Source organism: Lycorma delicatula, chromosome 5 (assembly GCF_047948215.1).
Source record: "Lycorma delicatula isolate Av1 chromosome 5, ASM4794821v1, whole genome shotgun sequence".
NCBI lineage: Eukaryota > Metazoa > Arthropoda > Insecta > Hemiptera > Fulgoridae > Lycorma > Lycorma delicatula.
The window spans coordinates 14,669,237-14,693,402 of NC_134459.1; the positions used below are offsets into that span (position 1 = coordinate 14,669,237).

Consider the following 24,166-nt stretch of genomic DNA (forward strand, 5'->3'; position numbering starts at 1 on the left):
GATGTGATACTACTCAAATTTATTTGTTCCTGCTTTCTTTAAATAGTAAAAATTCTACTCTTAAAAGCTGTGGAAATTTCTCAAATGTTATAAATTTTGAATGTTAATAATTAAAGCATATTCTTTTAGACTGCATATTAATTCAGATGATATTTCATCTATCTATAGTACTTTATTCTTGAAGTCTTTCAGGGTTCAGATTGTGAATATCATATTGAGATCAAATTTGTATAATACAAAATTAATATTTTTATACTATAATCAAATTCAGATCATAGTTTGAATTCAGTTTCTTTTAAATACCATCATCAGGTAAGTTTCCTTCTTTTATATCTTATATATTCCTGCCATTTATTAAGTCTTTCTTTTATCTGTAATAAAGGTCTTCTATTTGCATCTTTGCTACTAAAACATTTTGGCTTCATTTCTCTGAAGCTACATTTCCAGTAATAATCATGTTTTTCATTATTTCTATACGTCTTCCTTTGCTATTTTCCAATTTCTTTGCCATGCAAGAAATTTCATTCTTTTTTTTCTGTCTATTTTATATTTTCATCCATCCATCAGCTTTTGTAAATTTAAAATCTTTCTCCCCATTTCAATTATTTTTCTTTTTAACTCTATTCATGCCCTTATGTTGACTCTTCTCTTGTTGCACCTTCTTGAACTCTGCCAACTATTTAGGATTTTAATTCTGTTTTAGCATATCTGTATCCCATCTCTGATCTCATCTTTCCTTTAATTTTGTAAACTTCAGTCTACACTTTGAAAGGCAATCATTGCTTACTTGTGGTTAGAATCAGTGGTTAGAGTCTGCTTCTGGTTTATATTACAGTTGGCAATTTAGTTCAAAAATCTTTGCTTACCTTTATATAATTTATTTGATACTTTGCTGTATCTTTAGGTCTCAACTATGTGTTTCTTTTTCTTTATGATTTTTATAAAGATTGTTTGCACTTTTCTACTTTGTTCAAAACTCTGAAAGTTAGTTCCTCTTTTATTTCTCTGGTCTCTGGTCCCAAGAGGAGCCATCATAAATTACAAAAAAAAAAAGAAATAGAAAAAATATTCCCTTAGACCATACAGCTTCACCTTTCCATTGTTTTCATAAGTGCTTAGAAAGTACTTATGATGTTAAAGAACAATATAGATCTGGAGTAATAGTGCAAGGTGAAAAGTTAAAGATGCTACGATTTGCTGATGACAGTAATTCTAACCGAGAGTAAAAAAGATTTAGAAGAAACAATGAACGGCATGGATGAAGTCCTACACAAGAACTACCACATGAAAATAAACAAGAACAAAATGAAAGTAATGAAATGTATTAGAAATAATGAAAATGGACCACTGAATTTGAAAATAGGAAGAGAAAAGATTATGGAGGTAGAAGAATTTTGTTACTTGGGAAGTAGAATTACTAAAGATGGACAAAGCAGGAGCGATATAAAATGCTGAATAGCACAGGCGAAACTAGCTTTCAGTCAGAAATATAATTTGTTTACATCAAAAATTAATTTAAATGTCAGGAAAAGATTTTTGAAAGTATATATTTGGAGTGTCGCTTTATATAGAAGTGAAACTTGGACGATTGCAGTACCTGAGAAGAAAAGATTAGAAGCTTTTGAAATGTGGTGCTATAGGAGAATGGTAAAAATAAGATAGGTGGATAAAGTGACAAATGAAAAGGTACTGCGGAAAATTAAAGAGAAAGAAGCATTTGGAAAAATATAGTTAAAAGAAGAGACAGACTTATTGTCCACATCCTAAGGCACCCTGGAATAGTCGCTTTGATATTGGAGGTCCAGGAAGAAGGAAAAAATTGTGCATGTAGGCAATGTTTGGAATATGTAAAACAAATTGTTAGGGATGTAGGATGTAGGGGTATACCGACATGAAGTGACTGGTTTATTAATGTTATTTGCAGTTTTGACAGGTCCAGAATGACGTTTTATTATAGAATAGTATATAGGGTTTATGAGGCTGGAGATGAATCTTGGTTTTAAAAAAAAATATAATTGTTACCTAAGTAAGTGTAAAAATACTGCACTATCTGTTTAAAATCTTATATATGGAATATACTTACGATACTTACTTATTTTCATGTAATATTGAGTGGTTAAATGATAGCCAGTTCAGTTCAAAAATAACATGGGTACAAGAGTTGCCATTCTATCCATCATTATTGCAGGTTTAAGAAGAATAAAGTTATTTATATCTACATGACATTTGTAGGACTTGTGATTTGATAATCTATAATGTAACAAAATGTTTAACATTTTAAGAAATGTTAGGCTGAAATAAAGACTTGTATACAGTCAGTACTAAATTCCAGTAATGGTTGTAAAAGTAGAAGATGAAGGTGAGTTCTCATTGAAAAAGGCATGAGTCAGGCATTTTACCTGTCCCTATCACTTTTCAGTAGATGTAAGTAGAATCAATACTGAAAGACAGATTTAAGCTATCTAAGGAAAAAATGGTAAGATGGCATTATTCTTTTGATAAAAAACACATACGAGTCAGATGAAGTTCTGAATTGATGGTTTTTTTTACTAGGAGTTTGAAAGAAATAACACTCAACTAAGTAAGGATAAAGAGGAGTTAAATATTTTGATGATGAACATACTATACTGTAAGTTACAAAATTAAGTTATTTAGTGAGTAAAACTATAAAGGATATATGAAGTAAGTAAAGATCAAAAGTGGCAGGCAAACATAAGAGGAACTTTTACAGAAAAGAGTATGCTAGTGTGTAACATTGATCTGAGAATTAGAAAGATTTTAGATCTTAAAGATCTTTGTGTGGAGTATAACTTTATGGTAGGGAAACATGGACAATAAGAAAGGCAGACAAGAAAGTAATAGCTACTTGATAAGGAAGGAAAAGGAGTTGAAATGTGATATCATATTAAGAATTCAACATGAGAGACGTGACAAGAGTCTTTTGAAAGAGGCAAGCATGTCAATTGATAGGTCATGTACAAAGACTGCTTAAAAAGTATGTGACAATAGGCCATGAAAAAAATAGCTCACCTAGTGACTTCCAATTTAGTCTCCTTCAAAGTAGTCCTCTTGTGGCAGCACATACTTAACTCTGTGGTTCTTCCACTCTCATAAACATTTTTTGTAGTCATCTTTTTTAATAGCTACCAGCTGTCCCAGTTTTTAATTACATCCTCTCTGTTTTATCATCCACTAGGTATTTTTTATTGAGATTTAATGTATGATAGAATTATATTTAACCAAAATAATGAATGCTGATCTTTTAGGTAAGAAGGAATTTTAGAGAAAAGATATTTTCAAAAGATTTTTGAAATTATGAATTTACATTCAGAAACATTGCTTATTAAGCACATAAAATGTTACTAATTTTCAAGAATGATTTTATGTTTTTCTAAGTATTTTTGAAGTTAATTATGACTAATCTTTAAATTATTTTAGTATTGATATGGATCAGTAGTTTTCATGCCCTCCCTAGACCCCTATTTAAATAACTTCTGGCTTTAGCATATTTTTATGTAACAGGAAAATAGCCTTCTTCAAATAATGATTTATGATTATCCATAATTATTGGATTAGTTACAGCTACAGCTACTTAATTTTTTACAGACTGTTATTATTGTTTTACTTCATCCCAGCCTATTGACTTTTTATTATTTATGTATCTAATTCCCCTCTCACTTTTAACAAGACATTTTGTGATATATCTGCAGATCTATGACCAGGATGAAACCTTACTACTATTTATTATTACTGCACATCTATGATCTTTGATACTTTTTTCAATCGATTCTGTAGATGTAGAGCAAGTTATTATGAATGCTTTTGTTGTTACAATGTAACATTCAGATCCATTTTTTATTGCAGTACACTTAGTGGTTTTTATCTATTGTTTTTATGTACATTTTTTTTTCTTTTAATTTTATTATAGAGATTGATATTTCCCATGTAGACTAGAGTTTTTTCATGTTTTTAAAAATTATTTAGAGTTAAATATAATTGATTATCTAATTGAATGGGTTGTTTTATTTATGTTTTCATATTGGATACGTTTTTTTCTTAAAACATTTAAATCTGTAATAGGAAAATAAATATGGCATCAACTGATTACATTACAAGTCTGATTATTTTTTTTTTTTTTTAATATATTTTAATATAATTTGGTTTAAGCACAGTCTCAATGAAATGTGGGTAGTTCAGTATATGCATAATTTGTGTTAAGTGTGCATTTGTTAGTTTTGAAATCCTAGGTTATCTTTTTCTGCCATAAATTCTTTCTGTTTCTTCCTTACAGCCAAATCTTTTTTCCACTTTATTTTTTTTAAATCTAACCAAATTTTTGCAATTTTCTTAATGCATTATTCTCCCTCTTTCCAGCATGTTTTTTACTTTGCAGAACCAATATTCCATAAATAGAAAAAGTAAAAAAAATATTTTAAAAAAATAAATAAATAATTATTTATTGTTAGTTACTATATAATGTCTGAAATATATTTTGTTAATAAATTAATGTTTCAATTGATTTAAGAAAAATTGAAGGGTTATCTTTATTTATGTTTTGTATGATGCACGAAAATACCAATCAGTTAAGAATTTACAAGAAAAATATGAATTATTTAACCATAGATTTCTTAGCAGAGTTTGAATATCAGAATTAATAGTGTACAAAACAGAAAAATTATTTGAAAAAAATTGTATTTAAATACTGCAGATTTGTATGTAGAACCTCTGAAAACAATGCTTATGATATTGTTGCAGTAAGATTATTTTTGGCACTTGACCACAATTTCCATAATCAATTATGATAAAAAATTATTTTTCTTATTTTATTAATTTTCACCTTATTAATTTAAAATTGTTATATAGATCAGTTTGAATTCAGTACAAAGTGAACAAACAAGAGTGCTGTTTGCAGAACTTCTGATTTATTTAGTTTTTGAATTGGTTTTAACTCATACTCTAACAAAAGATATTTATAGTCCACTAGCAACAAATGTTGACCTGTATATTATAGACGTTGAACACTGTGATTATCACTTTTATGTATATAATAGGTAGGTAAATATAAAAGGTAGGTAATTGTACGTATATAATATATATATATATATATATTCTAAAGAAACGTAGCATTCTGTTGAAAAGTGTCAATATTGTTAGGTGGATAGATCATTTCAAATTTTTCAATGTACAGTGGGTTCAGTCTTTTTGAAAGCCATTAAAACACTGCAGATGCCAAGAAAATCTTTAATAATAACTTTTATTTATAGTTTTCATTTAATTTAGTATTTACTGGCCGGTTGGGGATCACTTTGCTCACCTGATCATCTAACTAGGACCCTCCTCAGTGTTCATTACTCTCATGGTTGTAAAAATAATCCTGATAAATAAAAGTTAAAGTATTCAAGCTTTATAGAAACTTGAAAAAGAAACTAAATTACAAAAGACAGAATAGTAGTAACTAAAGTACACTGACCTTTGACGAGGAAAACTTCAGAACTTATTTCTGTTGCCATGTTGATAGAAATTAATTTAATTTTTAATTATTAATCCTTTTCTTCTGTAATGAATATCTGTAATTGACAACTTTACCCCCAAGGGGGTTATGACTTAAAACCTTCCGTTGGATAACATGAATATATCCTGCAAATTTGAAAGTAATTGGTCAATTGGTTCTCACATGATGCGAGAAGCATAGAAACAAACAACTTTTAGCTTGATATGTAAGATTTTATTCTGATTCTCTTTTTTCCTGGTATGTGTTTGTACAATACAATTGTGTATCTAAGCTGCATGATCATATGCAGTATATTTTTTCTTTTTTAAAAAATAATTAATTTTATTTTTTAATAGTCAATTTTTGCATTGAAAATATAGCTTATATTAACACCAGAATGATGGAAAATTAGATACAATATAATTATTAGTATGTATTATAATCTAGTAAAAACACTTCCCACTTGAATTTTTTTGGGCAACTTAAATGAAAATCATACAATTTTATGCATTTACATGCATTTCAAATACAATCTTCTAATTTTAATGACCTTCAGTTCCACCCTGCCTCCAAAACTTAACAATGAACACTTTTAATAACGTTATCCATACACTGAAAACTAGAAATAACTCTTTAATTCACTTACAAAAAGAAATTGTTAGAAATGAAATATTGCTTGATTGTTCAGTTTCAAGGTAATCTTTGGATATCATTGCATATTAGCTTCTTGGGTTCATTGTAAATTTTCATGTATGTGTGTTTCTGGCAGTTTCAGTATTTATTTCTTTAAAATTTTAGTAACATTTTTTTTGTATTTCAGGTAATCCAGCAACCGGTTTAAATAATTTCCTAGGTACTCAGCAACATCAGCTAATGTTTGGATCATTAAACCAATGCTTTCAGTTGATATGGAATCAACAGTGTGAACTGACATCTCTCAGAGAGACTCCATGCTGTAAGTTTGACATATTCATTAACACATGCATTTATTTAAAGAGACTTAAAAATTCTTTATTAGCAGTAAAAAGATTATTCACTGATTGGATTGTAACTATCTAGCTTTAAATATGGATAAACAATAGTAATTCTGTTGGCCATAAAGGAATTTTTGGATGTTTTATTTGAAGACAAATTCAAACATAGTTGCCAGTTCACATACTTTTGAACAGTGATAAAATTTATCTTGACAAATTAATATTAAAAACCTATTTCATAAGATAAGAAAAAATATAAAACATATATCCTTTACTTCATCTTTAACCAATTATCTTACTTGGATGAATTTAGGTTGTTAAGGAATTTCTGGGCCCAGAGTCATTTAGAAATAACCTCAGTTTGTTTGAAGAAAACCTACAGTAATTGTGACAAACTTATATGTAAAAAGTAATATTTTTTTGCCTGTGTGTTCAGGTTTTCAGTTACAAAATTTTATTCTTTATTTATTTGAATTTATTCTTGTTTGTTGATTTATTTATTTATTTATTGTTTGCATGGGTTTTGAACCATCTAGTGTGAGTTACTCTGATGGTGAACATAAAAAACAAACAGTGTTTCCAACTGTTGAAAAATGGGTGTTAAAGCTCTTAGTTATTATTAGTAAAAGGATGCTTTGAGTCCTAAAAATGTTTTTGTGTTCATTAGATATTCAGATAATGAAATCAACTTCCCTAGCATTTTCCTGAAAGTAACAAGTCTTGGTCAGAGAGAATCATGGAATCTGAGTATAATTCACATTTCGGAGCATATTTAAAATTATTTACCCTGTTTGATGATTCTTTCTAATAATATTCTTATGACAGTCAGTATATCAGACAACCAGTAATTCATGAATCGGACAGTATTTACTCCATACTGACTGCATTTATTATTATTTCCACTAATTCAATACATCTGTTATTTAATCCAAGGAGCCTATATTCCAGTTTTTTATTGATTTTGTAACTCTACCCCTTGAACAGCCTTGTCATAAGAGTAACATTATCTTTACGGATGTACATACTTTTCATGCATTCTAATGACCAATATTTAACAACTTTGAAGTGAGTGGTTATTGTAATGTAAGAGGCAAATTTAGAGCCATACCTTTATGGATTTCCCTTGGTCTGGTAGAATTATTTTCATTAAGCTGTTGTCAACCTTACCTAAATATAATTTTTTGCAAATCATTGTTATGTTTTTTCCTATGCGATTGTCATCAATAGAAAAATTAACTGTAATTTCATAAACATATTTTTATAATACATTTGTATTTTCAAACTATTAGAAGGGTTAGTTTGCTTCAGAAGAAGTGACACAAAGTTTGTTTTTTTTTTGGTATTATTTTCCCATGCTTAGTAAAATATGTATTGTTAATTTTCTTACTATATTGGAAACAAATAATTTTATTTGAAACTACTTTTTAAGAATTTTTATTATTCTTTAAGAAAATATTTACGCATTTGAAAGTTTATGAAAAATTCACTCTTCTTTTTTATAACATACATTATTCTACAAGCATGATGGAAGTATGTTATTAAATACCATTTCATTTCGGTACATCTAATAACTCATTTAGTTAAAAATGTTTATAGTTAAAAGTAACTAACAAAATCAATTTTTGAATGAATCCTTTTAACCCTTTAAAGTAGTTAACTACACAGAGAAAGGTGATCTGTGGTTCTAATAACTTTTACAATGGTAGAAGAAATTGAAGGTATGTGACAATGCATTCAGTAAATGAGATAATTTAGTATGAAAGCACTACACATTTTACATATGTTTGTAAATAAAGGAAGTATCAAATTTAAGTCTATAGAAGACTTAAATTGTACTTAAAATTTAATGCGTTAAAATTAACACAATTTATATAATTAAATTGACTAGTGTACATTTCAAATGTATATTATATTATTATAATTAATATGTAACACACAGTGAGATCTAGTATGGCTCATGTAACCCAATATGTGTAGTGGAAATAGACCCCACCTTTTACATGGCAAAAACTTCTGACCTAGTGTGTAAATATGCAAAATATTCAAAATGAGTTGGAACAGTTTTAAGTCGCTTCTTCTTAATTATTATGTGATCATGTGATGTTATGGTTATTCAAAATTTAACAAAAAACACAGGTTCAGTCTTTTAGACCAGTAAATAAAAACTGTATTGTTTCCAGTAACCAAAAAAAATTTAAAAAAATGAATTTCATGCAGGCTTCAGTCTGTATACAACATTATAAAAAAATAATTTGAACAAAAAGTTATTTTATAAGATGATAAAAAGTCCATGAACCTTCTTTTTATTAAACTACTGTAATTTTCTGTGTTTTTTATACATATATATATATTTGGTCTCTTTGATTAGTTGCAGCAGCAGCAGCAGTAGCATAGTCAGACTCAGTCACGTCATTCTGGAGGTGGAGCAAATTCAATAGATAACAATGACACAGCTGCAGCAGGAGATCATCATAATAATTCTCACTCAAAGCTTGGTCGATATACTTCTCAACACAGAAACCGATTGATTAGTACATCACCACCAACAGCAACACAGCCTGCTTTGATTTCATTGCTTCCTCCTCCTCCTCCTCCTCCTCCTCCTCCTCCCCCTCCACCCCCACCTCATTATTTTTATCCACTGTACAGTAACAATTTAAACCTTGAATTCCAGCCTTTTCAGCATTCTAGTCCTATTGGATCATTTGTACCTTCCCCCACTGGCACACTTAACAATCAAGTACCACCTGGAAATCGTGCTAACAATTATTGGGATAATTTTCGCAGGTGATAATTATTTTCTTAAACCTTCTTTAATATAAAATCTTTTGATGGAATAAGAAGTATATTATTAATAAGAGAAAAAATCTTCATTGCACCTCTTTTCTACTGCTTTTAAAAGCCCTATGTTACTATAGTTTAAATGTTATCAAGTTTTATTGTGTCTGCCACCCATCAATTACAATTAATTTTTGCATCTTTAATGATCTTTAATGCAGTTATTAATGACTTTTAGTAATGCATCCTTAGTTATAATATAAAACCTTAATATCTTTCTTAATGATGTGGGATGCATTTTTCTTAACTATATAAAATTTGGTCTTAACGATATAAAATTTGCATACCTACAGTTACCCTAAAGACTTCCAGACTATAATAAGATTCACTTCCACTTATAGTAGGATTTGAATGATAGTATTTATCATTGAAGAAAAACACGACAACACTAAAGTTACTGTATTTTAATTTGAAATAGGTAAAATTTTTCTACAGGTACATATAAATATTATCTACTTTTTACTTATATTTTTGTGGAATAACCTTTATAAATGTGTTAAAACTTAGGGTCAAAACTTCACGCCACACTTTTGATGTAGAAAATAGAAAGTTTGTAACCAAAATCCTCTGAAACATACTCTGGTAGTTTTGTGAACAGTAGACTCCATTTGAAAAGAATGTAACAAATTGAGCTCTACAATTTGAATTAAAGTGAGAATTAAAAGTACAAAATAGAATTGTCAGTTACAATTGATTGTAGAAGATTATCCCGTGAAAAATTTGTCTTGCTATATTAACACGATCATAACCAATGTTTCCGGGAATATTGGACATCACTTACTGAAGACTGTGGAAGAAGTATACTGCATTCAGAAAATAGCTGTGCAGTATGCTTTAGAATTATGTGGTGTATTCATTTCTTTTGGCATTAGGTAGGTTGTCCTACGGGTTCGTCAGGCATGTTCAGTAATAAACCAAGATGTCAGTTGTTGAGTTGTGATTGAATGTGCTTCATTTCGTTTATAGGCATCAATAGTTGTGAGAAACATAATGGTTTTTTCGGTAAAGGAATACATTTTTATTGCTGAACATGTCCTTTAGTGAAGGTGACCAGTATACTGAGATTTAGATTTAGCACAAGTTTTCTGAAAAGTTTTGAAAAACTCCTGTTCCTCATCGCAGTGCAGTTCAAACTCTTTATCAAGAAAGTTTAGGCAACAGACTTTATTGAAGACCCCCTAAACAAAATGAACAGAAGCTGCTTTATATTTCAGATGCTGTGACTGAAAGTCCATAAAAGTCAGTGTGTAAGTTAGCACAGCAGCAAGATATTGACTTGCTACCACATATAAGAGCTGAAATTTTTCCCCTACAAAGTAATTTGTGTTCAAGAACTGAAACCTACAGATCATGCCAAAAGACTAAATTATGGTCAATGGTTTAAACGTTTTATTAGACCAAAATTGCATAGGTATCCTCGACACACAGTGTATCACAACAAATCACAGATGATTGATGAATGAAAAACTGCAATAACAGCATATATATGAGAATTCCAGTGCATCAGCTGGTTAAAGTGTTTGAAAACAAATTGAAATGTTTAACACCTTTTATATACTATTCTGGTTATTGTAATATCTGTTTCCTGTAGAACAATGGAATAAAAATAAAAAGTTATAATTAAGAAAGTTCATCATTACACTTCCATAATTCAAGTACCCAGCAACTTTTCAAATAAACTGTATTTTCATTATATCCCAATATTTTTGGTTACATTAAAGAAAAAAAAATGCAAGTGGAATATATATTTTTTTGTTTTGAAACAAAACACAAACTTAAGGTTAAGTAAATACTTAATACTGAGATAGGGATGATACTCACCATAGTAGAATGATCATAGAGACAGACTTTAAGCTTAAAGATAGAGTAAAATGTAGATAGTAAATATGCAATATGTAGCTGTTGAAGATGAACTGGAAATGATTTGTAAATTTCAAGAGCAGACTGGAAATACAACTATTGGGGGCTTGGCAATGGAGATTTTCCCTTGAAAAACTGGAAAACATGTTAGTTCATAACTGTAACATAGCACACAAACCAGGAGCATTTCAATTAACTTGGTCAATTGGCATGAAATGCCAAGTTAAAGTAGATTCTTGCTTTGCTCAGTCAATTATATTTAATAATCCCATTATCAAAACAGATATATTAGTATTTTTTGTTAATTTTTTTGTGGTTTCTTATGTTTCTTGACTAGTATCATATATTTGCTTGTTTTCTTAAATGACTGTTATTAGTAGCCATTAGCAATTTCAAAATCATGCATGAAACTATACCTGCTTTACAAAAGATATTTTTCAACAATTACACAAGCCTGTAAAATTCGGGTTGTGGAATGTTTTTTTAACTTGTGTTAATTGATTCCTAAGTATTTTTTAGTACTGAATCTGAAAATAACATTCATTTTTTCCATCACATCAGGATTTTTTGCAAATCACAAATTTAAAAATTTGTAAAGTTGAAAAATTGTGATTATGTGATACTATAAAATAGACATAAAATTATTTTTGTGTAATAAATTAATATATAATATATTCACTTTTTTTGCTTATACTATGCATTCTTATAGCTGAACATTTGAGTAGTAGGAGGGCAGAGGTTGGGTTGAAGATGATGAGGCAGTGGGAGAGTTGGCTCTCATTGGTCAGTAAATGCATGGAGTCTGACAGCTTGGCTGACAGGTTGTGACAAGACTTAACAAGATATAAGATGTTTATTGGCAGTTATCCGTGCCACTCATGCACCTGCAACTACTATCAGTGCTGTTTCAACCATCAGCAAGCTTAAATCCAGTTTTTTCTGTCTTCTGTGATCAAATGCATTTTTTATTGGTGGAATATATATTTTCAGGCCAAAAAGCAAACTTTCTGTTCTCAAAATGGCTTTCAAGAGGCTGTAAAAATTCTGCAGATTTTCTTTTTCTTACATTGTGGTGAATTAATGGTGGAAAGGCAAAAAAGAAATATAACAATTTTCATTCAACAAGTGTACCTCTTGTATTTCAAAGTGAAAATAAGTGAACAAGAAGCATTCATATTTTTATGGTGTGGTGAGAGCCATGAAATCACACCAATGATTGTTACTTTTGTTCAACTAGTGTTCACAGTTTCAGTTTGAAAAATAAAAAAGAATCATCTATCCAAATATGCCATCCGCTTTACACCCGATTCCTCATGGTCCAGATGTGTTGCTGCCAATTCCACCAGAAAATGTACCTGAAACAGATGATTCCACAAGTGATTTAAATGAAGATAACATCAAGGAGTATGAACCTGGAGATAGCTGTGTACCAAAGCATTATTCACAGTCTGAACTAATCGATTTGGTTTGAGACTTAAATCCAAACTTTGAGTCCAAAGAAAATTCAGAATTACTTAGTTCGAGGCAAGAGAAGAACTTGCTAGCAGCTGATTTTCCTGGTTAAGGTATGGAGGAAATGGAGAAAAGGATTTTCTTCCATATTTTTTCAGAAGAAGGAGAATTAGTCTTCTGCACTTATATATGTGGACTTTTGATTAAATTTAACATTGTGTATGAATACCAATTGGAGATTGTAGATTCATCCAAAAGAATCCTCAAAGTTGTCCTTCACAATGTGAATACATATCCATCAATACCCCTCGGACATTCTGTCCATTTAAAAGAGGGTTATAATAATTTGGAATTCTATAAAATTAAATATGACAATCATAAGTGGATTATGTGCAGTAGTCTCAAAATAATATCAGTGCTCCTAGGACAGCAGGAAGGATAGACAAAGTTTCCTTGTTTTTTGTGTGAATGGGTTAGCAGAGACAGAAAAAACCATTGGATAAGGAAAGATTGGCCAAAAAGAGCTTCATTATAATGGAACCAAAAATGTGCTCTGAAAAGCTCTTATAGATCCAAATAAAGTTCTCCTGCCACCTCTGCAGATCAAGTTAGGCATGATGAAGCAATCTATCAAAGTCTTATCAAAAGAAGGTAAATGTTTTAAATCCATCTGTGACAAGCCAAACTAAACTAGGGTGTCTTTACTGGTCCTGACATAAGAAAAATTCTCAAAGATGGTAATTTTGATAAATAAATGGAAATTGCAGAAAAATAAACCTTAGAGCCTTTAAAGACGTAGAAATCAAGTTTCTGGGTAATAAGAAGGATCTGAACTTCAAATCAGTCATTGAAAACATGCTGCAGAGGTACAAAAATTTAGTCTGTTCCATGAGCTTGAAGGTTCACTTTTTAAATTCACATGTGGACTATTTTCCTGAAAATCTGGATGCCATAATCAAAGAGATGGGTGAGAGATTTCATCAGGACATGAAAGAAATAGAAAGAAGGTATCAAGGAAAATGGACTACTCTTGATTCTCTAGGGGAAGACACCCTCCAACCACCCACTCCATTCCTAGCCCTGATGGGCCTTACCAGAGATCATCTTTTAATTCTTGGCATATACCTCTCAGTTGCCGGGACGCGGGATGCCACCAATGCGAATGCCACAAGCAACATTCCCATTGGTATAACTATTACTAAAAATAACAAAACATATCTCTAGTCTCAAGCAAGACTGAAAACTATATTAAACTATAGTCATCAAAGGAACTGAATCACCCACCCGAAAGGTGAAATGAGTTCACATGTGAGACAAACCAGAAAAAAATAAAACTAACAGCAAAACAACCAAAATGATATAACACCAACAAAACAAAAACACTTAAACAAGAAAATTATATTCATAATATATATATCCATAACAAAAAAAAGGACGCAGGAGCAAGACTAAGCAGCACCCTAGATTCCCTCTGCAATCTGTTTCCTAGCCAAATAGTGCAGAAATTCTCTAACAACTGACCATTCAGCCCGATCCTTCTGGTTTTGACTAATGTCAAGTGTTGCTCCAGTGACATCCAGTCGACAAAGTACTGCGGTACACTCCAGATCATATTTGGCGCACTAATACAAACATGGAAGGCAACATCCTGCACCCTATACTACAGGCACAGACCCGAATCTACCAGGTTGAACCCAGCCAGTCTACCCCTAAAGGACATATGACCTGTAAGAAATTGAGTTACGTACTTGTTAGGGGAAACCCATGAGGTGCCCACAAGCTTCTAATGTCTGGAAGAGGTCATGCGTATATCGCTCATCAGTAGTCTCATCCTATCTAGCCTGCCATAGATAACCATGCTGCATCTTTCCGGAAATCAACTTGTCCAACTTCCTAGCAACATACCGTCCCTGTCTTTCAAGAGCTGGAATATCAACCGATTTCACTCTTGCAATCACCAAGACCACTTCCTATGAAACCATCTGATAACTACCCGATACCATCAAAAGTAATACTTGTTGGGCCATCAATAATATATCTCTGTAACTACAGAATTTCATCCTATCTGCCCAAACTGGTGCAGCATACAACATAATTGCTTCACACACACTGTTTGGTCCCATATGTTATTTATTACATTTCTTATGATGTATTTTGTTCTGCCTCGTTTTCTTATTGATATATCTATCTTGTTGATATTGATATATCTAGGTAGCTTAATACAGCTGCTGTCAAAGATGTATATTAATTTTAACATATTGTATTGTTCATTTCACATTCAGAAATCACATTCATAACTACAGACATACATATTCATCTCATCTCATTAATAATATAATATGACACAATGTAAAAAGAATAAAATATAATATAACTAAATGTGTAAAATAAACAAAGTAATATTAAATAACCAATTGAACAAGTGAACCAGAGTGTTCTATTTAAAAGTAATTTTATGGATTACAGTATTTAAAATAGTGGGCATGGACATGGACACTATTTAACTCTCACATTGGTGAAGACACACCCTTGAACAGGATGCTTAGGGTCATAAAATTGAGACCCCCATCTGGATTGACACATGTCGGATCCTAAAAAGCACTACAGGCCTACAGGCCTTTTCTGCAACATATTAAAGGTGCCCCTTGAATTGAAATTTCTTATCAAAATACTTGCCGAGGTACTTCTGAACATGAGTGTACTTCATTCTATGGCCTGACATCAATACTCGAACTTGCTGACTCTTTGCCAAATGGCCTCTGAGGAGCATCATCGTGGTCTTCTCCAGGTTAAAAGTCATCTTGTGTTGATGAGCCCACAGATCAAGCACCTTGCATGCACAACTGTCCCTGAGCTCAACCTCCCTCCATGAGCATCTTTTGACCAGCAGGAACCCGTCATCCACATAGGCCACAACAAGACACCCACTGGGCAGCCTCAGTCGCAGAATCAAAATCCACCACCCACTAAAGAGGACCCACACACACTGCCTTGGGGACAACCCTTAGTGTCTTCCCTTCTTCATGGCTGCCCTCACAGAGCAACACATCTCAAAGACTAAAATAACTTTTCATACCTGCAGTTCATTTTCAGTTTATCCTCACCTCTGTAATTAGGAAATGACAGAGGACCACCACAGATTGTTAAATGAACCACAGATTGGAAATGTCTAGGAAGATCCCCAAGACATACTTCGCTTCACTAGCCGACGCCACACTCATCACATGAAGTATGGCATCCTCAGTGCCTTTTTCGAGGTGAAACCCATACTGGTTTTCCATCAGCAACCTACACGAGACCAACCTCTCATTTGTATAAAGATACAACCCCTTCTCAAAGACCTTGCTGAAAACTGGTAGCAACAGCAGGGGTCGACGTGATGACCTACCAATCAATAATTTATTAAATACATGTGTGATAATTCTCACGTTAACGCCAACTGAGTGAACAAGGAACTCAGCTGTCAGTCCATCAAAGCCAGGCATCTTATCTCTACCAAGACTACAGATAGCACAATGCACTGTGGCCTCAGCAGTCTCCACAGATAATGCATCTCTGTGTAACAGAACAACCTCATGCTGAAGTCGCAGATGGTATGCAGTCTCTCCAGCTTCGCTATCATCACGCAAAAGATCATCGAGTAGTCTGTGTAAAATGGACTTCTACAATCATGGCAGTCTGTTGCTGGATGTTACACCGAGATGAACTCTATAGAGAACATAGAAGGAAAAAACGAAGCAGAATATAAGCCATTCAAAGAAACTTCAACACATGGAATAAAATTGTAAGTATTTTACTTACTTCGTCATTAATGGTGGGTGAAGAGGGGGAGTGGTTTCCAAAGACATGACATATCTCATAAAAATTAATTAGATAATTAAAGTAAGTTAATTTAAAAATGCATTATAATAGAAATTAAGCTTATTTTGTGACAATTTTCATTAGAAATTAGGGGATCAATGACCCCCCCCACCCACCTCTTCAGACCACTCAACTGTTTAGCTATAAGAATGCATAGTATTAGCCAAAAAAGTAAATATATTATATTAATTTATTACAAAAAAAAAAAAAACATTTTATTGTTTCACAATTTTTCAATATATTTGTGAATTTTGAAATTTAAAATTTGCATACCTGACATGATGGAAAAAATGAAGGTTATTTTCAGATTCAGGGCTAAAAAATACATAAGAATCAATTATCAAAAACTAAAAAGCACAACAGTCGCAGGCTTGTATAATTACACACTGATTTGAAGTCAAAATGAAATAATGGAGATGTCCATTAAACCAATTAAATGTAATATATATATATTGAACATTAGTCTTATTTGAGCCTGAATATTTTTATAAAATTTAGAAATGTATAGTTTTTGTAAAATATAATACAAATTCAACTCATTTTTAGGGCTGATCTACTGTTTAATTCTATTATTTTTTTAATATAATTTTTACAGTTACTCGAGACAGAATTTGTTATCAGCACGCAGCATGTGCAATGAAGGAAGAGATAGTTCAGGAACTTTTACTGGTGACACTAGTATATCAACAGGTATAGACCGTTACAGAGGAGCTAGTGGAGGTAGTAACAGCAGCAGACTTGCCAGAGAAACACAAGTGCGGACTGGGGGAGGAAATGCAACCAGTACTGCTGGTGTCACTTGTAGCAGTAGCATGCCCCAGCACTCACAGCAACAGCAATCTCAGCAACAGAGTCAGTCTAATATGACTCTCGATGATATGATGATGCATAACTTGTGAGTATTGATTAAAGTTATATCATTAGATAACAATCTGTTACTATCCTTTTGCAGCTCCTTGTGTTTGGACTAGTTTCTTGCTGATGATAAAACTTAGTAATTGTAAAGTCAGAGGCGCAGCTTAAGCTGGGTAAAGTTATACCTAACCAACTGTAATCAGCCAATTGAAATATCACCTTTTGACAATAGAACCAGTAGAGAATATATAGTATGCCCTTCCTTACTTCAGAATGTGATAGTGGACCATCCAAGGAAATATATTTGGCCTCTTGCTTTTCTCAATACTTACACATTCAGAACCATTCATTGTTACCCTTTTTACAGATACCAGTGCATTTACATCAGAAGATAATTTACTTACATGATATAAGAATTATGAATGTGATTGGAAATTGAGTGTCAGCAGTTCACAAATTTATTCATCAGATAGGTTGTAACGATGTAACTAATTTTAGATAAAAGATTTTCCACTTTCCCTCTCATATGGACACATCTTACTAATACTAATTCTATGAATAATAATATTGATATTTTTGTTGTTTATGGTTTAAATTATTTGGGAGTGTTTTGAAATAATTTTATGTAACTGACCAAATTATTGTTCTTGCAAAAATATCAAACCATATTGTCTCAATATAATATTTATTACACTACAGTACTCCCATTAAAATTGTAATACTGAAAGTTGGGTTTACATTAAATAATTGTTTTTTAATAGTCATATTAAAGTTTATAACATTGAATTATTTTTAAAATAGTGTTTTTAATGTTAAAATATAACAGTACTGGAAAAAATTATCACAATGTACAGTCATTGAAATCATTCAATGTTGAAATTAAGATTATTTATTTACATATTTTTTTATTTACTACACTATCATTTTTGTATTACAAATTGTTATACTTAAGCCTATGAGAAGGGATCTTATTATGTTCAGTTTCTGTTTTTAATAAATTATCTAATGATGTAAACATCTGATAGATTAATTTAAGTTAATTTTTTGTCTGAAAAAGCATTGCTGTGTTGAATTTTTAATAAAGTATTACTTTAAATTAGGTAAATCTGAACTTTCTGTGAACTTGTTTAATGTGTATTAAAACATGTTCTCAGATATTTATCAATTAATTAATGACTTTAAAATTATGTTCTTCACTGAAAATATTTTTCCTTCATATACTTGCATCACTATTATTTCATAGTATTATATGCACATGGTAATACTTTAATATACAGTAAACCACTTCTATTTTTTTAGTCATTAATTTTGTACTTTATAATATTACTCTGACCAAGTTTTTCTAAGATTTTCTCGAAATCGTAGGCAAATGCTGGAACAATTCTTTTTTGTTTTCAGTGGATTACCTTGCTTACCATTATATCTGACATATATAGTGTATAGTTTTGATATAAATGTATTTATATATGTAACATTTATACAACCTATTTGTACTTTATTTAATAAGTTTTTAAATGTTGTTTTTGAATATTGTAAAAATAATTAACCCTATTTAATATGAAGTGTATTTAAGTCACTTTTGTTAGTGTGAACCTCGTTAACAGAAAAAGAGTAGTTTTTTGTTTTTAAGTTAAAAAAGTTATTTTAGACCCAGATCTAAAACAAAAAGAAACCCTGAACTTTAATAATAGTTAAGGTCAGAACTTCTTTTTAACCTTAAGAAGGTTAGGTCCTGAGTAAGATCACAGAGCTCTGATCACAGGCAGTACTCTTGTGGTAGATTGATCATCCACTTTCTCTCATTTTTTTCCTTCGGAAGTGTCGTATTAGTTTGAATCAGTTGCATTGATTGCATTTGTGGCACCATGATGTTTGGCACTTTCTGGTACTTGGCAGGGCAGTTGTTTATTGGGGCTTAAATTTGGTTTTATTTTTTCATTAAATCAATTGATTTGAAAATAGTTTAATTCAGGATAACATTTGTATGTGTGTATATGTAGATAACATTTCTTTTATCACAGAAACTTTCATTAATAAGCCAGTTGTAATAGAAAATAACAGTGGAAAATGCCTAAAGTTAGAGATTATGTTGAAGAGTAGCTCATGAATTTAAATTTTAAAGAAATAAAAAATTATCCTGAATGTTTAATACTTTTTTTCTTTTTCCCCTTATGTATGCTTTAAAATATGTTCACCGCATGGAGTGGACGTTTATTGAACATCCCAAAGAAAGCAATTGTGATTTATTCTTCAAGCATTGGGTATTTAAAAAAGGACGCAATCCTGCTGTTTGATGACATGAATTTATTATAAAAATATTAATGTTAACAAAATACGTATACAACAGTAGTCAAATTACCTTTAATAACTTTATTATAGATTATCAAAATGATTTCCTATGATCTTGATGCAGGTTTGTACACGTTTCATAACATTTGCAGCCACTTTTCGTAATGTTTGCTCAGTAATGTTTGAAATCTCATTTTCAGTGTTAGCCTTCAATTCATCAAGTATATGAGGGTTGTTTTTAAAAACTACACTTTTTAAATACTCCCAAAGTAAAAGTCTGCCGCTGGTGTAAGATATGGGGATCTTGGAGGCCACAACCCTTTTGATATCAAAAAATGGCCAAAACATTCTCGTTACATATCCACGTTTCATTAGCAGTATGACACGTTGCATTATCCTGTTGGAACCAACATTCTAATTCATGTAAGTCTAACATGGCAATAAACTGTTCGATTATGTTGCGATAAATCGCAGTATCTACAGATTTGTCAAAAATAAACGCTCTATTACATTATACTGGGAAATCGTACACCAAACATCAATTTTACGTGCTTGTAATGGTTGTTCATGAAACACATGAGGATTTTCAGCACTCCATACTCAGCAGCTTTGGCTGTTAATGTAGCCATCCAAGTGAAACCACGCCTTGTTGCTGAAATAAACATCCAAAATTTCAATACCATTGTCATCAGTAAAAATACGAAACCAATGACAAACATTACTGTAAACATTTTCCGTGGTGTATTTCTTTCAGTTCTTGAATGACACTGATGTAATAAGCATGCAATTGTAATTTTTTTAGTAGTCCTGAAAGCTGTAGTTAATGAAAGCCCAGCCTGTGAAGATAACTTTCTGAGCTGGGTGAGAGAGTCAAAGTTCTTTCACATCCTCCAGAACTTCTACTGTTAATGATGGTCGACCTGTGCTTTTCCAATCATGTACTGATAGTCTCACGAACTTTATTAATCAAACGTGATATTGTTGACTTATTAAGAACTGAAGAATTGGGAAATTTTATCCAAAAATCATCTTTCACTTGTTTATAAGATTAATATGCACAATAAGTATCAATAATAAACACATGTTCTTCCTTGGAAAACGACATAGTTAAAACAATAGAGATGGATTTATACTGGTATAGCACTAGTGCATAAGAAGGACATTTCAGTTGTTCAAAGCTGTTAACCTAGAGTACAATGTTACCTACTGACATGTTGAGAGAAATAAAATTTACCTATATGTGTCTTCTACCATCTTAATCTTTGGGTTGCATCCATTTTTAAACCCTTGTTACTTTACATATGTCATAACCCTAAGAAAGGGAAGCTGGAAGTAATAATATAGAGCAATAAATTATGCATCCCTTTCTGATATTCATTTTGTATTCTTATTATATACATATACTCAATAGGAGGAGTTATAAAACTTTTATGCATGTAAAATTTTGAGCATTAAATAAAGATAAAAGAATAAGGGTAAAAACATAAGGAATTGTGTAAATAGCTTCTTTATTCTATTTATGCAAGCAGGAGGTGTTAATAACACCCTTTTTATCCTATAAGGTGATTACTTCAATGTTATTGTGATTATGATTTAATTATTTTCACAATTCCCTCATAATATTTGATGGGGAGGAGTTTTTAGATTAATACAAAACTATTTAAATAATGTAAAAGATAGAAAGAATTAAAATATATTTTGTAATTTATTGAAAAAAAAAATTGAATTGATGAATTCCTTTTTCATTGAAATTGATTGGTATTGGTAAATAATGTATTTGGGTTATAAGTGTATTTAAATATATTTTTATTGATGATAGATAAATAAAATTATAAAATGCCAAACTCATTCAAGAAATTGAATCCATGAGTGTGAAGCATGCTGACTGCTGTGTTGTAGAATATATTAAAATAGAATTAGTGTTTTTAAATATACTATTATTAAGATTTCATAAATTAATTTCTTTCTTTACTTAGGGCAAATCATAAGGAAAAATTGAACACCTACCAGGATCATCCGCAATCATTTTTATCCTCGACTTCATTGAACAATAACCGGCAGTTGGCTGCAGTTAGTCGTAAATTGAGTCATGATAACTGTTCTTCTTCTATTAAATCTGATTCATCCAAAGGTAATTATTATTTCAACCATCTGCTATATATGTATATTTTTACACACACACACACTCACTCACTTGTGTGAGTGTGGCCATGTACACAGAGTGTGTCAGGAAGTTTCTGAACACTCTTCCATACTTTATTGGTGTTTCCTGTTATCAGAATAATGAAAAGAGTTTCTATATATATATATATATATATATGAGGGTTATTTTTTTTCAAGGTCCGATTGGTCGCAAAATAAAAACCCACACAAAAATTGGATGAACCTTTGCGCAGTGTCTCTAGTACAGCCTTCAATCACGCTGCGTCACTTCGTTTTGTTCTGAACACGTAGCTAGCACGTAAACATATCTACAACAATAGCATCTCCTGCCAAATGTGAAGTGTGTGTGGTAATTCAATTTCTTCAGGCTGAGGGGTGTAATGCAGCTGAAATTCATAGACGAATAAGTAATGTGGACGGTGAAACTTCAATGAGTGACAGCAAAGTGCGACAATAGTGCAGGAACTTTAAACGTGCAGATGTTCATGATGCAGGCGGTCAGGGAAGGAAGCGAGTGTCAACTGATGATCTCGTTGAGCGAATGGATGAGGCAATTCGAGAAAATCGTCGGTTCACAATTTCTGTTTTGAGTGATTCGTTTCCAGAAATTTCAAGGTCAGCTCTTTACACCATTGTGAGTGAGAGACTTCAGTACCGCAAACTGTGTGCAAGATGGGTTCCCAAGATGCTGTCCGACCATCACAAAACAATGAGAATGGACGCTTCCCTAACGTTTCTCCAGTGCTACCACAACGAAGGAGAAGATTTTTTTGAACAAAATTGTCACAGGGGACGAGACATGGGTCCATTTAGAAACTGAAGAAACAAAAGAACAATCCAAACAGTGGATGCATTCTCATTCTTCCAGTAAACCAAAGAAGTTTAAGCGAACCTTCTTCAACAGAAAGTGTATGGCTACTGTGTTCTGGGACCGGAATGGAGTTCTCTTGGTGGAATTCAAGGAATGTGGCACAACCATCACTGCAGCCTCATTCATACTGCGTGACTCTTCAATGTCTACGAAGAGCAATTCAGAATAAGCGGAAAAGAATGTTGTCATCAGGCATTGTCTTTCTCCATGACAATGTTCGGCTGCACACTGCAGCTGTAACAAAGAAACTCCTACAGCGTTTTCGTTGGGAAGTGTTTGATCACCCACCATACAGCCTGGACTTGGTTCCATCCGATTTTCACCTCTTTGCTCACATGAAACACTGGCTAGGAGGACAACATTTTGGCACAGACATTGAGCTGCAGACCAGTGTAGAAACATGGCTGAAGCACAGGCGGCTCTGCTCTATGACGAGGGTATTGGAAAGTTGGTACCACTCTATGACAAATGTCTAAATCGGAGTGGCGACTATGTAGAGAAATAGCGTAACTATGTAAGTACTTGTTAAAAATAAATAATTTGTTATTTTCACTGTAGTTTTAATTTTGTGACCGATCGGACCTTGAAAAAAAAATAACCCTCGTAGATCTGGTCCGAAAAACTCTTTGTTTTGTTATAACTAGCATAAATATTTCACCCAGATTTCTGCTGTTAAGGCAAATACTGCTAAAACTCTATAACACAACCCAAATTATTGAACAAAAATTTGTTGTTTTGTATGTAGTCTTATATGAAAAAATTAAAAAAATGAGTGAAACTGTATTTCCAGCAGTTCCAAAAAAATTGTTTAAATATGCAAAAAAAGAATTGGAGTTTTAGGTTTGCTCTAAATTTACATTGTTAATTTCCCAGTAATCAAATGAGTCAGACTGTTAGAGAATTTAACTCTGAGAAAATTGATATAATTAGAGTTAATAAAATTAATTAAAATCATTTTTATTGAAAAACTAAGAACAATAAAATTCTGAAAATCTTTCCTTACAGGTGATAAATTGAAAAAATTAGGCCTACTCTCTTATTAATTTTATAACAGAATTATATCATTATTTAATTTTATTAATAATAAAATTATTATTATTGAATTATTAATTCAATTTACACAGAGATAAAATTATGTAATTTTATCACTGTCCAGATATTCACCTCCAGTGTTATGTACATTTCATGGTGACAATTTATGAATGCAACTAACTGCCTTCTCCAGCATAATTAGGCTGTTTAATTTCTTGGACAGCAAACATGATTCTTAATCAAAGTTTTCATCATTGTTGTATTTGTGTAAATATACTAATACTTTCTGTTTTTCCATATAAATAAATTCAAAATTTAAATCTATTTGATTCAAAAGTTGTATGAGGATTGCCATCATTTCATATATGATTGTTTCTTGAATTATTAATACCATAATACAAACTAACACAGTGTTGTGTTAGTTTGTCAGTGAAGAGTATTTGCATGGCTAATGCTACTCCATTGGGAGTAATTGATTCT

General features: G+C 31.6%; 2 protein-coding genes across 3 annotated transcripts in view; both read left to right on the forward strand.

Annotated features, from left to right (window-relative positions):
• Positions 1-8,967, forward strand: part of LOC142324736 (uncharacterized) — a 42,334-nt gene extending 33,367 nt beyond the window's left edge. For both annotated transcript variants that reach the window (XM_075365668.1, XM_075365669.1), the window contains exons 8-9: positions 6,312-6,446; positions 8,834-8,967. In XM_075365668.1, coding sequence (XP_075221783.1) covers positions 6,312-6,446; positions 8,834-8,859 — 161 coding nt within the window. In that variant the 3' untranslated portion in view covers positions 8,860-8,967. The remainder of the gene's footprint in view (positions 1-6,311; positions 6,447-8,833) is intronic.
• The window catches only part of LOC142324738 (uncharacterized), a 39,864-nt gene continuing 24,557 nt past the window's right edge, over positions 8,860-24,166 (forward strand). Inside the window, exons 1-3 of the mRNA XM_075365672.1 lie at positions 8,860-9,252; positions 17,072-17,371; positions 21,597-21,751. Of these exons, the coding sequence (XP_075221787.1) occupies positions 17,106-17,371; positions 21,597-21,751 (421 nt within the window). The 5' untranslated portion in view covers positions 8,860-9,252; positions 17,072-17,105. The remainder of the gene's footprint in view (positions 9,253-17,071; positions 17,372-21,596; positions 21,752-24,166) is intronic.